This window comes from Lemur catta, chromosome 1 (genome assembly GCF_020740605.2).
Source record: "Lemur catta isolate mLemCat1 chromosome 1, mLemCat1.pri, whole genome shotgun sequence".
NCBI lineage: Eukaryota > Metazoa > Chordata > Mammalia > Primates > Lemuridae > Lemur > Lemur catta.
In genome coordinates, this window is record NC_059128.1 from 181,059,695 (window position 1) to 181,076,652 (window position 16,958).

Below are 16,958 nucleotides of genomic sequence, written 5' to 3' on the forward strand. Positions count from 1 at the left end.
TTAGTTGGCCAGATAATTTCTTTCTATTTTTGGTAGAGACGGGGTCTCACTCTTGCTCAGGCTGGTCTCGAACTCCTGACCTCGAGCGATCCACCCGCCTCGGCCTCCCAGAGCTAGGATTACAGGCGTGAGCCACCGCGCCCGGCCCTATATTTTTTTATCTGATATCAAAAATGAATTTTGGTAGGCAAAGTATCCCCCTTATCTTTTTTATCTACTCTTCCACTTCAGTTTTATGTTATGAAAAATACCTAACTGCATATCATCAGAACTTACAGTTTTCTTAAGAGTAGAAACTAAGTATTTTCTTTCTGAATACTCAGAGTGCCCAGTAATGTGTTTTTACACAGAAAGTAAGGAATTAATGTTAGTTGAATTGGAATGTACATAAAAGTGAAACCAATATGACTTTAAAAAGAAAAACTGACTCCAATTCTGTATTCTCTAAAAACTTGTAGGCAGACTTTTTTAGAGCTGGAGATCTAGGAGTGTTACCCTGTTCCCCCTCGATGCTTTGAGAGTTTAGAGTATCATGCCCACAACTCTGAATAAAAGGTTTTGGAGACCTGGGGCATTATATATTCCACTGAGAACTCTACAAGGAAGTAGAAACCTTACCTTGGGGCTAATAAAGATTTAAATAACTTTTTTCTTTCTTATAAAAACATGTATCCTGTCATAATTACAAAAGGAGAGTCATTCTTTTGCTTTTTTATTTACTTAACCCCTAAAGCAAGTATTATGCTAAGGGCCCAAGTCTAATGGGGGATAATACTATAGGGTGTTACAGTAGGGTTAAATAGTGGGTATTGTGGGAGTCTGAGAAGAGTGCCACTAATCCAGTCTTAGGGTGGGGAAATTTTCTGGGAGATTTAAAGAATAAGTAGAGTTCAGCCAGGTGACTTGTGAGGGGAAGGTGTTCTAGGCACAAGGAACAGTATACAGTAGTCTCCCCTTATCTGCAAGGGATAGGCTGGAAGACCCTCAAGGGATGCCTGAAACCATAGATAGTACCCAACCCTAGATATACTATGTTTTTTCCTATACATACATACTTATGATAAAGTTTAATATATAAATTGGGCATAGTAAGAGATTAATAACAATAACTGGTAATAAAATGGAACAATTATAACAGTACACTGTAATAAAAGTTTCGTGGAGGTGGTTTTTCTCTCTCTCTCAAAAAATCTTACTGTACTGTACTCACCCTTCTTGCATTGATGTGAGATGGTACAGTGCTGGCGTGATGAGATGAAGTGAGATGCATGACTGTGGCCATAACTTTTGTAGTTTGAGGAGTGACTGCAAAACTAGCATGGATGTTTTTCCTTCTTCACAATTTCACAGACAGAAGATTCATTTTCACTGTAGATCTTAGCAAATCAGTGCACAATTTTTTTGTTTCTTATTAACTCAAGAACTTTCACCTTTTCAGTTAAAGGAAGCTCTTTATGGCTTCTCTTTGGCATATCCAAATTGCCAGCATCACTACTCTTGAGCTTTGGGACATTATTAAGTAAAATAAGGGTTACTTGAACACAAGTGCTAGGATTCCATGACAGTCGATCTGGTGACGAGACGGCTGCTGAATGAAACACGGGCAGGGAGCATATACGTCATGGATATGCTAGATAAAATGATGACTCTTGTCCTGGGAGGGACATTGAGAGATTTTATCATGCAACCCAAAATGACATGCAATTTTAAGTTTATGAATTGTTCATTTCTGGCATTTTCCATTTAATATTTTCAGACCACAGTTGATTGCAGGTAACTGAAACCAAGGAAAGAGAAACTGTGGATAAGAACTACCGTACACAAAGGCCAGGAGGCAAGAGTATATGACACCTTAGCAGAAGGAAAAGTGGTTCAGAATCAGTGGGTCCTTCAGTGAGGAGGGATGAGTCTAGAAAGGTTATCAGAGGTCTGATCATATTGGAAGCAATGTTGCATCCCTTTAAGGGGAAAAAGGTTTTCCATGGCATTTTGCTACAGAGCTGAATTGATCTATAATGATTACAAATAAATCTCTATTATAAGATTCTTATTCTCCATCATCGATTACATGTCCTTGATCATAATACTCTTTATAGTTTTGGAGAGGGCATTTTAAGAGTGAAACTTTAAACACTTTCAGTAGAAAAGCCCTTTCACATTTTCAGACCATCTGTATAATGGCACATTCTGGAATATCTAAAACTTTGGAATGCTTTTTGGCTGATAACTCCCAGTTTACTCAGATAAAGTTATTTCATTTCATATCTATTATAAGAGTATGTAGCATATTTTATGAGGCCTTTAATTCAGATTCTTTTTCTAAAGTGTAGATTAAAATCATATATTTAGTTTCTGTATTTTATGTAAAAGGACTGTATTCATTGAAATACTTTAATGTTTTTAATTATGAAAATTGAATTTTAAAAAAAGTATTTCCTACAGGAAGCAAGAAGTGACAAGAGTCCAGATTTGGCACCTACTCCTGCCCCACAGAGCACACCACGAAACACTATCTCTCAGTCAACTTCTGGAGACCCTGACATAGACAAAAAAATCAAGAACCTAAAAAAGGTGAGAGACTTAAATAAAAAACAGATGTGTATGTTGAAAGGAGTACATGAGACTTATGTAAATATGGCAGTACTTAGATGCCTACAGACAGGTTTGTAAACAGTTTATAGCAGTTCTCATTGTTGCTTTCTCACTGTGAAATACTGTAACTCAGGAATGGTACTGATTTTAGTTCTAGTCACAAGTGTTTAAAAGCCAGTAGGACTTTTATTATTGATTTTTGAAGAAATAAAAAATAATATGCATTCATCTAGAAATGTGCTGAATATTTTTATACTCAGTATTTCATTAGATAACTGTGAGATAAGTAGGAACAGATATTTATCTCAGTTTTAAAGATGAGGAAACAGATGGGGCGTGGAGGCTCATGCCTGTGATCCCAGCATTTTGGAAGGCCAAGGCCAAGGATCACTTGAGGCCAGGAGCTCAAGATCAGCCTGGGAAACATAGCAAGACCCCTGTCTCTACCAAAAAAAAAAAATGAGATGGAGTCTCGCTCTGTCACCTGGGCTAGGGTGCCGTGGCGTCAGCCTAGCTCACAGCAACTTCAGACTCCTGGGCTCAAACGATTCTCCTGCCTCAGCCTCCCAAGTAGCTGGGATTACAGGTGCCCGCTACCATGTTCGGCTAATTTTTCTATTTTTAGTAAAGATGGGGTCTCGCTCTTGCTCAGGCTGGTCTCAAACTTCTGACCTCAAGTGATCCTCCCACCTCAGCCTCCCAGAGTGCTAGGACTACAGGTGCAAGCCACTGTGCCTGGCCTACAATTTTTTTTTTTTTAAATGAAGAAACAGACAAAAAGAAGCTTATTAACTTATAAAATTACAACCAGTGTGTGGTGTTGACTCTGAGGATAAAACCAGGTCTCTAGAGTCTCAGCTGCATTTTGAGGTTTCTTTTAAAGCCAAAGACATCATCCAGGTACAATGGGGTGTTGAAATAAATTGTGAAATTAGTGATATATTTCCATACACATATGTATATACATGATAACATTAATTAAAAGCTTGAGAAAAATATTTTGTCAAATCCTATGTTTTTAATGTATAAGGTTTACATTTAACGTTAAAAAAATAGTTTACCCTAGCATTTTAACAGACCATTCTTCATACAAATGTAAGATGATTGATTCTCCTTATTCAGGTTTCACATTCATGTGTTGAGTTAATAAGTAAATTTGCATTTGAAATGACTTTTTCTTCCTTCCTCTTGACTCATTTGATATTTACAGAAACTGAAAGCAATCGAACAATTGAAAGAACAAGCAGCAACTGGAAAACAGCTAGAAAAAAATCAGGTATTTTCTGCATTTTTCATTTGGGCTGGTAGTCACTGCCACCCTTCCCCTTTTTATTACAAACAATTATTTAGTCATGGAAAAGAGCACAAAGATTTTAAAACTTGTTTTGAAAACCACATGCCATATTCTTTTTAATGTTTTTACTCTTAAACTTAAATAGGGGAAGATATTATGTAGATTATGGTGATTGAGAGAGTCACTATTCCTAAGAGGCATAGTATGCTGTTGCTGCTGAAAATAATGGAATTTTCTTATATTAGAGAAATATAAGATTCTGTTCCTTCTCATATCTCAGGTTGTACTCCCCGTTTGCCTTTCTCCTGCTTTTTTCCTCAGCACTTTTAAGCCCAAATATAGAATGGAAAACTTACTGGACCTAAATGGATGCAGTAAGACCATATCGGTTCTTTGCCCCCTTGATTCATACCAGATAACAAATTAGAATTTGTTTCTGATCTGTATTTTTTAATTTGTGTTTCCTAGTGGATCTGATAAAGTGTCAAATATTCTTTCTCTAAATTTGTCCTCCTGTGCTGTTTCGGTTACCAATCCAATAATTGTTTCATTTCCTATTTAATAACTTCATTGTTTTAAACTTTTCTAGTTGGAGAAAATTCAAAAAGAGACAGCCCTTCTGCAGGAGCTGGAAGATTTGGAATTGGGTATTTAAAGATTCAAAGAAAGCAAGTTGGTGACCAGAAATCAGTGCAAACACATCTTCTGTTAAACTCATTTGTATACACAGGGTATTCATGTGCCCATATTTAATGCTGATCTATGATTTTAACCATTCATCCAAGATTCTGCATTAGTGTGAAGTTATTTAATAATGTCTATTAAATTGATGTTTATATCCTGCATCCTATATCATGTCAATATGTGATATAGAAAAGAAATACATGAATGTTTTAGCTAAGCTTGACAGATTGAAATACAAATGTCATTGCTTTTTAGTAGGGGACAGTATTTACCTTATAAATAAATAAAGACATTATAAATTTAATCACTTTGCTTTTGTTACAAGTTCCTTAGCTAAGAAATCCTTTATTAATTTATAAGGCATATATTAAATTATTTAATCCTCACAGAAAGACTCTATGAGGTAGATGTTATTATATTTTATAAATGAAGAAACTAAGGCCATAAAATTAGAAGCTTGCTGGTGTCTCAAAGCTAGGAAATGGGATTTGAACCCAGCCAGTCTGATCCCAGAGCCTATGCTCTAGGTTACTTAGGACACATTGCTCCTACACCCTTAGGTAATATATTCTTCAGTAACACTAAGCACCCTGTTTAGTGTTACTGAAAGAGTTCTGTAAGTATGACTGTAAGTATGGATTATAAACTGTGTACATTTGAATTTTCATGTATTCTACCAAATTGCCCTCTTTCAAGGTTTAAACTTTTACCAGTGAAAGTTTTCCATGCTCTTACCAATATCAGGAGTTTTAAGGCTTTCAAATTTTTGTCCCATTGATTAAGGGGAAATGACAGTTTATTGTTCTATACATTTCTTTTTATTAGGGATGGATTATGTACTTTTCCACATTTGACAGTTGTTTGTATTTCTGTAGTGAATTGTTTTTCCTTTTCCTCTGCCCATTTCTTTATTTGGTTGTTTTCCTCTTAGTTTATGAGAATGTCTTATGTGGTAACATGTAAAATCCTGTTTTTAAAAAAATCATAAGTAGGAAATACATGCATAGGATTTTTTAAAAGAGTCAAACAGTACAAAAAGACATACAATGAAAAGTAAGTCTCCTACCTCTGTTCTAGAGCAACAATTACCAGTTTTGTTTTGTTTTTGTTTTTGTTTTTTTTGGTGTATCTTTCTAAAGTTAAATAGCATATATGTATTCAAGTATACATATATACACATTTTTTAAAAAACAAATGATGGCATATATGCACTGTTCTCTACCCTTTTAACCCCTAAAATATTTTGGAGATCATCCCATATCACTACATCTTCTATATAGCTATTTTTTTATAATGGTACATGGTTTAGAAGATAATTTAACTAGCTTCACACTGATGCACATTTATGTTATAAAACTCAAATATATACACATGCATAAACAACAACAACAAAGTAGAGATGCTTATTTGTTCTGGGATTGAGTTTTGTTGAAGTTTTGAGAAATTAGTTCCATGGATGATCAGTTTGGTGGTCATTTTCGCAGTGTGACTATTTCTTTGAGTTAGTGAGATGCTGGGAAGGACAGTTAGGAATATTGAGTTTTTATTCAAGTGAGGTTTCAAAACAGTTCTTTAGCTCATCCACCCGTGTAAATAAATCAAAATCCAAAGCCAGGGCAAACTGGCAAGAATTTATAAGTAGTAAAATGGCAGGAATGACTGTGACAGCCCTGCTGTGCCATTCTTACCAAAATTGTTTTGTTCCGAAAGGAAAGAGGAATGGGATAAGCCCGTATCAGGTGCCTACTTCTCTAGGTCATACTTAGTTATGAAGACCATAAAATCGAACCTAATTTAGGAGGAATAACCTTCACACTTGTTCTAAAATTACATTGATCATTCATCAAGTGTTTACCGGATACAATGCAGGTTACAAAGGAAATATAATTAGAAATATATATCATTGAGAAATGTCAAGTTATTTGTAGGTATATATGTATATTGGTTCATGAAATGAAACAGAAGACATTTCAAGATTCAAAACCCGAGCCGGGGGCAGTGGCACTTGTCTATAGTCCAGCTACTCAGGAGGCTGAGGCAGGAGGGTTCCTTGAGCCCAGGAGGTATCTAGCCCAAAGAGTTCAAGGCTGTAGTACACTCTGATCATGCCTGGGAATATACACTGCACTCCATTCTGGGCCAGATAGCAAGAACATAGCAAGACCCTGTCTCTTAAAAAAAAAAAAAGATTCAAGACTTGGTACCAAAAGATGTGTCCAGGGGACATTATAAAAACAAGCATTGATTTGAAAATATGGGAACATTACTGTACTCTGCAGTATTTCTTGTTCTTATCTTCTTCTGGCCATGTGGGAGAATTATACTTCCCCATCCCCATGAAATTAGGCATGGTTGAGTGACTTGCTTTGACTAATGAAATGTTACAGGGGGCAAGTGAGGTGTGTTGTTTCTGAGCAAAAGCATTTACAAGCCAGTGTATATTTCTTCATGCCTCTTACCTTGTTGTGGTGGAGCCTGAGGCCTGGGGTTGAGAAGGCAGTGTCATTGGTGCCAGGCCTCAAGTGACTATGAAGATGAGCAAAATTCCCTTTCTGCCTCAGTTTGGACTTGTAGCATGAATGAGAAATAGACTTGTTTTTTGAGGTTTTTGTTTTTGTTTTATCCCCAGTGATGCTCAAATTTTCTTGCCTGTTAAAATCTCTTTGAGAGCTTTTACAATTCCTAACGCCAAAGTCCCCATTTATACCAATTACATAAGAATATCTAGTGTTAGAAACTAGGCATGAGTATTTTTCTAAGATTTGGACTTTTGACTTGTAAGTTGATTCTGGGATGAGTTAAGATTTTTGGAGCTATTGGGATGAAAATAAGCAGGGACAGAATGTATAGACTAAGTATATCCCCTTAAAATTCATGTGTTGAAGCCCTGACCTCCAAAGTGATAGTATTTGGAGATGAGGCCTTTAGGAGGTAAGTAGGATTAAATGAGGTTATGAAGGTGGGGCCTCATGATGGTATTAGTGCCCTTGTAAGACACCAGAAGACTTGTTCTATCTCTCTCTGCCATGTGAAGACACAGTGAGAAAGCCACCGTTTGTCTGTAAGTCTGAAAGAGTGCTCTCACCAGAACCCAACCATGCTGATACACTGATCTCAGTCTTCCAGTCTCCAGAACTTTGAGAAAATAAATTTCCTTTGTTTAGGCCACCTAGTCTATGACATTGTGTTATGGCAGCCTGAGCAGACTAACATAAGGTGTGTAAATTTCAGTTTGTTAGAAAAGTCAGGGACAACCAATTAATCAGGGAAGACTTAATTGGAAAAACTAAGTTTTTCTGTTTTGGGGGGCTCTATATAGAAAAACAATTTGCTTTTTGTTTAAGGTTTATCAGGTTTATCATTATGTTTATCATGGTTGGCAGCTAAACAAAGGAGGGGCCAAGTCCAGAAAGAATCTTAACATTTGGGCTTCTTCCCCATATAAACAGTGATAGAAATACTTCATATTCCTATTCTTTTTCATTTGCATATCACAATATTTTTATTCTGCCAGTCTACTACACAAATACTGGGTAGAGTAATCTTTAATTGTAAACTCCAGGAAAGTAGGGACAGCCACACTTCATAGCCTTTCTCAGCTTCAGTTGAGTAGCTGGGCCAAAATCAGTTGGGCCAGTGATGTGTCCACTAGCCTTGAGTGTAAAAAGGTAACCTCAGAGAGGTAAATCAGAAGAACTAGAACTGAAAGAAGATAAAATAAAAGTGGGTGAGGTGAAGAAAAGACAAGGGAGGTAAGAAAAGTCAAAAGAATATAACAAAAAGATAAGAAAGGTAGGGGTGCTTAGAATTTTACCTATCTTTTTGACCCCGCAACTTCACCTCTAGGAATTTATCTGAAGGAGATAGTTAGAGATGAATGTAAAACTATACTACTAAGAAATGTTAACCCTAGTGATGTTTACATAACTTCAGCTCGGAATGGAATACATACACACAGTCTTTAATAAATGATTCTATAGAACAGAGTTCAGCAAACTATAGTCCTTGAGCTAAATCCTGTCCAGCACAGAGTAGTTTTTACATCTTTAAATGGTTGAAAAATCAAAAGATTATTTAATGACATATGAAAACTGTATGAAACTATATGAAATCCAGTGTCCATAAGTAAAATATCACTGGAACACAGCCATTCTCATTCATTAACTTATTTTCCATGGCTGCTTTCATGCTACAACTGCAGAGGTTAATAGTTGCAACAGATCATGTTTTTGCAAGGCCTAAAACATTTACTCTCTGGACCTTTACAGAAAAAGTTTGCTAACCCCTACTGCAGAAGAATACAAAATAACATGGAAATAGTCATAATATATAGCTATTTTGCTGCTTTTGTTCTCCACTATACAAACTCCTAGAAGTGGAATTGCAGAGTCACATCATATTAGAAAATGTAAACACTTTATTATTAATATATTACTCTGATTTTTTTCCTTCACCAACCTCACCTGTTTTGGGGTTTGTTTTTTTTCTTACACACAATCTGTTTTCACATTTGGTACTGCTATCACTCTGAGACCATTGTTTTCATTTAACGGAAGCATGATCAAGTTATTTAAGTTAATCTGGTGAATGACTGCAAATTGGCATTTTAACACCTAAGCTTTTTTTTTAAAGAAGTAAAGCAATAGACCAGATTGATTTTGATATTGATTGAACCATTTATAACATTTATTGCACAAAACATTAACGAAAGAAGGTCATGGCCACCAATGTGCTTCAAATTGTTATATCATTTTTTAAAACTAAACTGAACACTTCCTAAACTTATACCTGCTGCCAAATAAAGAAAAGAAATTTTGTATCAGAAAGTCTGTGATGTTTGTGTTGCAATCCAAAAACATGAAAAAAAAAGTAAGATGTTGAGCTTTCCAAAAGTAAATTGTAAGGTGAGCATTTTATTCTTGGCTCTTTAGCTCTCTACGTAGAGATACAATCCATTAATAGCCGTAGACCTGAGACTGTCAAATCAGTGGTCAGTTACAGGCCCAGTAAGATTTCAACTCTACAGGGACAGCTCAGACGTGTAGAGTTGATGAGATTAGGTGGCAGGCAGCAGGCATGGGCACCACTGCAGTTGTGAAGACCTGTTTATACCTAAGGCCACCCCTGAATGGGGGGAGGGGCAGTTGCCTTCTTATGGTTGATCCTGTTAACAGGCAGGTGGCCTGTTGTGGTGGTGACAGGATGGCAAGGGACCCCCATAATTTCCAAAGAATATGCTTTCTTCTGTCTCTAGTAGTGGAGATTTCTTTTACTCTTCAGGACTTTGAGGTGTTCTGAATCATCTGAGGCTCAGTACTGTCTTTGGAAAGCAGTTTGTAGGACTCCAGTCAAAGCAAATGCTGTAATCGTTTGTACTCCATATGGGAGAAGGTCCGTGCCCTGCAGTGCCACAGCTAGGGCCCTAATTAGCTACAGTCATATGCCGCATAATGACATTTCAGTAAATAACAGACCACAGTGGTTCCATAAGGTTCTAATGGGCCAGGCGTGGTTGCTCACACCCATAATCCTAGCACTCTGGGAGGCCGAGGCAGGCGGATTGTTTGAGCTCAGGAGTTCGAGACCAGCCTGAGCAAGAGCGAGACCCCGTCTCTACTAAAAATAGAAAGAAATTATATGGACAGCTAAAAATATATAGAGAAAAATTAGCCAGGCATGGTGGCACATGCCTGTAGTCCCAGCTATTCGGGAGGCTGAGGCAGTTAGATTGCTTGAGCCCAGGAGTTTGAGGTTGCTGTGAGCTAGGCTGACACCAGGGCACTGTAGCCGGGGCAACAGAGTGAGACTGTGTCTCAAAAAAAAAAACCAATAACAAAAAGATTATAATGGAGCTGAAAAATTCCTAGCGCCCAGTGACATCATAGCCAATTGTAACATCCTAGTGAAACACATTTCTCACGTGTTTGCAGTGATGCTGGTATAAACAAAGCTGCTGTCCTGCTAGTCATATCAAAGTATAGCCCATACAATTATGTATAGTATATAATACTTGATGCTAATAATAGATAATTATGTTACTGGTTTATTTATTATACTATACTTTTTATCATTATTTTATAGTGTTGTCCTTCTACTTATTAAAAAAAAAGTTCACTGTAAAACAGCCTCAGGCAGGGCCTTCAGGAGGTATTCCAGACGAAGGTATTGTTATCACAGGAGATGACAGCTCCATGTGTGTTATTACCCCTGAAGAGCTTCCAGTGGGACAAGATGTGGAAGTGGAAAAGGGTGATATTGATGATCCTGACCCTGTGTAGGCCTAGGCTAGTGTGTGGGTGTGTGTGTATATGTGTGTGTGTCTTAGTTTTGAACAAAAAAAAAAATTCAAATAGAGAAAAACTTTTAGAATAAGGATTTTTAAAATATTTTCATACAGCTATACAATGTATTTGTGTTTTAAGCTAAGTGTTATAAAAAAAGTCAAAAAGTTAAAAACTTTATAAAGTAAGTAAGCTAAGGTTAATTTATTAATGAAGAAAAACATCTCTTATAAATGTAGTATAGCCTATATGTACAATATTTATAAAGTCCACAGCAGTGTACAGTAATGTGCCAGGTCTTCACATTCACTCACCCAGAGCAACTTCCAGTCCTGCAAGCTCCATTCATGGTAACATCCCTAAACAGGGGTACCATTTTTTAATCTTTATATCATATTTTTACTGTACCTTTTCTATGTTTAGATACATTTAGATACACAAATACTTCATTGTGTCACAACTGCCTACAGTATCAGTACAGTAACATGCCGTACAGGTTTGTAGCATAAAAGCAATAGGCTATACTGTATAACCTAGGTGTGTAGTAGGCTATACCATTTAGATTTGTGTAAGTACACTCTGATCTTTGCACAATGACAAAATCACCTAATGACGCATCTGTAAGAACATATCCCTGTTAAGTGACGTGTGACTATACTTGAGCCACTGCTTCATAGCCCACTCCTTCCTTCTATAATGCTCCATTTTGTTCTTGGAACCTCTCTATTAGAGGGACTTCACCAGCTCTAACCTTCACTACACCCCTGGTATGTTGTGGAAATGATAGGTAAGCCAATTAGTATGATTCCATCTACTTTCTATTTTCTAGAGTTTTTAGACAGTTTGTAGAGCACTGGTCCTTCTTTTCAGTGTTGCCATGAATGTATTGCTTATAACACTTCCCTGTCATGTCCCTGAGATCCTAAGAAGAGTGAGGCAAATGCATATGCTTATTTCGTTCTCTTAATCTGGAAGTCAGAAAAGCACACTTCTAAAGATTTTTTATATTTTATAAAATATATATATTTTAAATGAATTTGAAAATTGAAGGCATTTTCCGTGGTTCACCTAAACCAATTCCTTATGTGGCCACTAGAGGGTTCCCAAGATCTGGAATATAGGGAAATCAATGAAGAATTAGAAATTTTAGAAAGTATCTGAAAAATTTGCTCACTCAAAACTTGCCATTTTTGTAGCCTGATTACTGTTCTTTCTTTTCTTATTGTCAGATTCCTTCAATTAACCCTCTTTAGCCTTTTGCCATCAAGCTTATTACCACCCTTCTCCTAAATTTGTTCTATAATAGTGATCTCTTATTGGCTGCAAATGAATCATGTTCCAAGAGTTTGTTTATAGCTCAACTATTTACAAAATGGAATATGTTTTCCCATTGAGGGATTTTTTTCTTTTTAAGAGACAGGGTCTCACTCTGTTGCCCAGGCTAGAGTACAGTGGCATGATTATTGCTCACTGTAACCTCGATTCCTGGTCTCAAGTGATCCTCCCATCTCAGCCTCTCAAAGTGCTGGGATTACAGGTTTGAGCCACCATGCCCAGCTATTGAGGGAATATTATAAATGTTCACTGGTTCTGAAGTAAGACTATGAAAACCTTAAATGGAAAAACTGGGTATAGGCTCATAGGCTCATTAAAAAAAAAAAAAAAAAGTTTAAAAATTACTTAATTTTTCCGGAGAATGAAAAGACAGCCACAGAAAATGTTTGCAAAAGATATATCTAATAAAGATGTATCTTTATCTTTGGATATCTGTTATCCAAAATAGACAAAGAACTCTTAAAACTCAACAGTAAGAAAACAACCTGATTAATAAATGGACCAAAGATCTTAACAGACATCTCACCAACGAAGAAGATATACAGATGGCAAATAAGCACATGAAAAGATACTCCACATCGTATGTCATCAGGGAAATGCAAATGAAAATAATAGTGAGGTACCACTGCATAACTATTACAGTAGCCAAAATCCAGAACATGGACAATATCGAATGCTGGTGAGGATATGGAGCCATAGCAACTCTTACTCATTGCTGGTGGGAATGCAAATGGTACAGCCACTGTGGAAGGTAGTTGGCAGTTTCTTACTAAACTAAACATACTTTTAACATATGATCCAACATGACACTCTTTGGTATTTACCTAAAGGAGTTGAAAACTCAGGTCCACACAAAAACCTGCACACAGATGTTTATAGCAGCTTTATTTATAATTACCAAAACTTGAAAGAAACCAAGATATCCTTCAGTGGATGAATAAACTGTGGCACATCCAGACAATGGATTATATTTAGTGCTAAAAAGAAATGAGCTATCCAGCCATGAAAAGACATAGAGAAGACTTAAATGCATATTACTAATTGAGAAAAGCCAATCTGAATAGGCTACATATTACATGATTTCAACTATATAACGTTCTGGAAAAGACAAACTATGTAAACAATAAAAAGATCAGAAGGTGACAGGGATTAAGAAAGAGGGAAGGATGAATAGGCAGAGCACAGAGGATTTTTAGGGCAGCAAAAATATTCTGTATGGTAACTATAATGGTGAATACATGTCATTATACCTTTGTCCAAACCCATAGAATATGTAACACCAAGAGTGCTACCCTAATGTAAACTATGAACTTTGATTATGATGTGTCAATATAGGTTCATCCATTATAATAAATACCATTCTGATGTGGATTGTTGATACTGAGGGAGGCTGTGCATGTGTGGGGGCAGGGGGTGTGTGGGATATCTGTACCTTCTGCTCAATTTTGCTATGAACCTAAAACTGCTCCTAGAAAAGTCTTTTAAAAATTACTTAATATTTAAAAATTAATGCCAGAATAAAAAAATAGAATGAAAATTCTTTTCGAAAGTTTGAATGCTATTTTTTTTAAGAAAAATCAAATTAAAATGAATGAAAAAGTAGAAGAAAAGAATTTTCAGGAGATTCCTAAGGATGCTTTTGTTTGCTTTAGATAGTTTCTTTACAACAAACATATAAACTTTTCTTTTTTCCTTAATATAAATTTTCACTGTTCTCAACAGTGATTGAGATCATTCAGTGTTTACAAATGAAATGAAAAGAGGGAAAGGAAAGCAGATTTCTCCAAGATCACTAACTAAGCAAAGAATGGAATTGAGGGGAGGAGAGAAAGATCTGTATGAGAAGGACAGAAAAAGAGGGAGGAAAAGGGAGAGGTGAGGGCAAGAGACATTCTGATCAGGTGGGAGCCGTTGTGCCCAGGACACCATCTCAGTTTCTTGTTTGAGGGCGGAGAGGGAGAGTTGGGGGCACTGAGCACTCTCGGGAGAGGAGAGAGGAACTGTGTAACCCAGAGATTTAGCCCTGGAATAGTTACAAAGCAGGCATTATGTGACTTGGCAATACATCCACAAATCTTTTAGGACTGAAATTCCTTTTCAAAGAAAAGTCAGCTACATTTCTAGAGCCTCAGGCCTGGCAAAGTAGAGCTTTTTGCATTTACACTATTCGGAAAAATCACTTCTAGGCACACAGTTGTATTGGTCTATGTTCAACTGAGTTTAAATGGCATATCCTAGAATTGTGATCTCACTGGAGAGAATCTTTTATTGTGCCCACCCTGTTTTGTTTTTGCATCTTCTTCCCCGCAGGGACATCTGGCCTCCATTTAGGGAACCTGAAGTCCGGGCTTGTGCTTCTCTCACTCCCCCATCATATCTGAGATAGTACATTCATACTTATTTAATGATTGAAATAATATATTTAGGATTGCTTGAGCCCAGGAGTTTGAGGTTACTGTGAGTTAAGCTGATGGCACAGCACTGTAGCCCGGGCAACAGAGTGAGACTCTATCTCAAAAAAAAAAAAAAAAAAAAAAGAAGAAATAATATATTTCGATCACAAAACTTAAGCAGATAGTTACATTTTAAACACCAGCAGTGAAAGACTTTTTCAAGGAATTTCAAATGGAAAGTTTGGTGATATTGATGGTGGTATAGAAGTGATCAGCCTTGGGTACAGAAGTAGAACCAGCTACATAATTTGCAGTGCCCAGTGCAAAATAAAAACACAAAGTTCTTTGTTCAAAATTATTAAGAATTTCAAAACGGTGACAGCAAAGCATTAAACCAACTACAGGGCCCTGTGCAACTGCAGAGGTCACATACCCATAAAGCCAGCCTTGCTTAGAAACTGCTGAACTTCCAACTCCCTCTGACCTATAAGAAGCTCTTTAGTTTGCTTCTGGACACAGAAGGAGGAAAAGGAAGAAAAGGCAGTGGCCAACCCCACCAAGACTGCTGGCAGTCTTTGAGTTGGGAATCACTGAAGAAAGAGATTTTTGTTTTCTATTTCTCTTTTTTTTCTTATTACCAAAGTAAGATACATTTAACATAGAAAATATAGCCAAGCAAAACATTTCAGTCCATATCTTCCTTTTTATGTACTGTAAAAAATATATAGATAATAGTGTAATACTTTGCTGTTTCATAATCCAATTTTTCTTAACATATTTTGAGAATTTTATTTTTGATTAAATTCTAAAATGTTTATTTTATTTACCTTTTGAATAAGTATTACATGACAATAGAACAAAATTTTAAAGATACAAAAGTTACTTATGCAATAAAAAGAACATCTCTCCCTCCCAACCACCCTGTTCCCCTCTCAGGAATCAACCATTTTTTGGTTCCTTATATATTTTTTTGCACATGCTTATACATATATAAAAACTATGTCACTTTAATGGTTGTTAAAGTGCTATTAAATTAATGTACCATAATTTATTTAATTCAATGTTGAACAGCAAGATTATTTCTGATTTATAAATTTATAAAATAACATTGTGATGAACATTTCTGTAACTAAAATCTTTACTCATATGTTATTATTTCTCTAGGTTAGATTTAGAAAGTGGAAATGCTGGGTCAAAGTTTATGTACATTTTAAGGCTTTGGGTTTATGTTGACAGATTGTGGTCCAAAAGAACTGTACCCACTTATTCCCTACAGCTAGTATTTTCCCATAATGTCAACTCTGAGTATAGTCTTTTTCCCTTCCACAAATATTACAGCTTGGTAAGTGAATATGTTTTGTGTTTTCCTGATCAGCTTCTAAGGCCTGAGGCTCATCAGGTTTTCATTTGTCCTCCATTTCCTGAACTCCTCCCATGCTCTCTGTTTCAGAGGTCATGACCCAAGTTCAGTGATCAGGTAGAAGAGCTCACGAGATGGAATAGCAAGTAATGCTCATGGCTAAGGCTTATTACAGCAAAGGTTACAGAGCAAAAGCAGTGGGGAAAAGATATACATCAAGGGCGTTCAGAGAGGCCAGGCACAGGCTTCCTCTTATTTCCCATTGGGGGCCACAGAGGGGTGCCCTCTCGCACTCTCTAGCAGTGAATGTGTGTGGTATGTCTCTGCCCAGAGAAGCCCCTTTGAGATTCAGGGCCTGAGGCTTTTATGGAGGGGCTGGTGACTTAGGAATATCCTACTATGTATCCAGCTGCGAGCAACCAAAACTTAAGACCCCAACAATAAGTTATACATGATATTTGTGCAAAACAACCTAATGTATTAGAGCTCTCCAGAGAAACAAAACCAATAGAACACATATAGATCATAGAAAGAGATTTATTACGAAGGACTGGCTCATGTGCTTGTGGAGGCAGAGAAGTGCCACAATCTGCCATCTTGCCATCTGCAGGGTGGAGAACCAAGAAAGTTGATGGTGGATATACTTTAATCTGAGTCCAAGGGCCTGGAAACCATGGGGGCCAAATGGGATAAGTAAGTCTCAGTCTGAATCTGAAGGCCCAAGAACTAGGAACACCAATGTCTGAAGGCAGGAAACGATAGATGGCCCAGCTCAAGCAGAGTGAGAAAATTCACTCTTCCCCCATGTTTTTGTTCTATTCAGGCCCTCAACAGATTGGATGATGTCCAGCCACATTGGTGAGGGTGATCTTTGTGCAGTGTACCAATATAAATGCTAATCTCTTCTGAAAATATCCTCATAGACACGCTTAGAAACATTATTTTATCAGCTATCTGGGCAACCCTTAACCCAGTTAGGTTGACACATAAAATTAACCATCACACCTGACAAGCTAGTG

General features: G+C 36.8%; 1 protein-coding gene across 2 annotated transcripts in view; it reads left to right on the top strand.

Moving 5' to 3' along the window:
• EIF2A (eukaryotic translation initiation factor 2A) overlaps positions 1 to 4,874 on the top strand; it is a 35,146-nt gene extending 30,272 nt beyond the window's left edge. For both annotated transcript variants that reach the window (XM_045539462.1, XM_045539463.1), the window contains 3 exons: positions 2,443 to 2,571; positions 3,803 to 3,868; positions 4,476 to 4,874. In XM_045539462.1, coding sequence (XP_045395418.1) covers positions 2,443 to 2,571; positions 3,803 to 3,868; positions 4,476 to 4,541 — 261 coding nt within the window. In that variant the 3' untranslated portion in view covers positions 4,542 to 4,874. The remainder of the gene's footprint in view (positions 1 to 2,442; positions 2,572 to 3,802; positions 3,869 to 4,475) is intronic.
• The last annotated feature ends 12,084 nt before the right edge of the window (positions 4,875 to 16,958 follow it).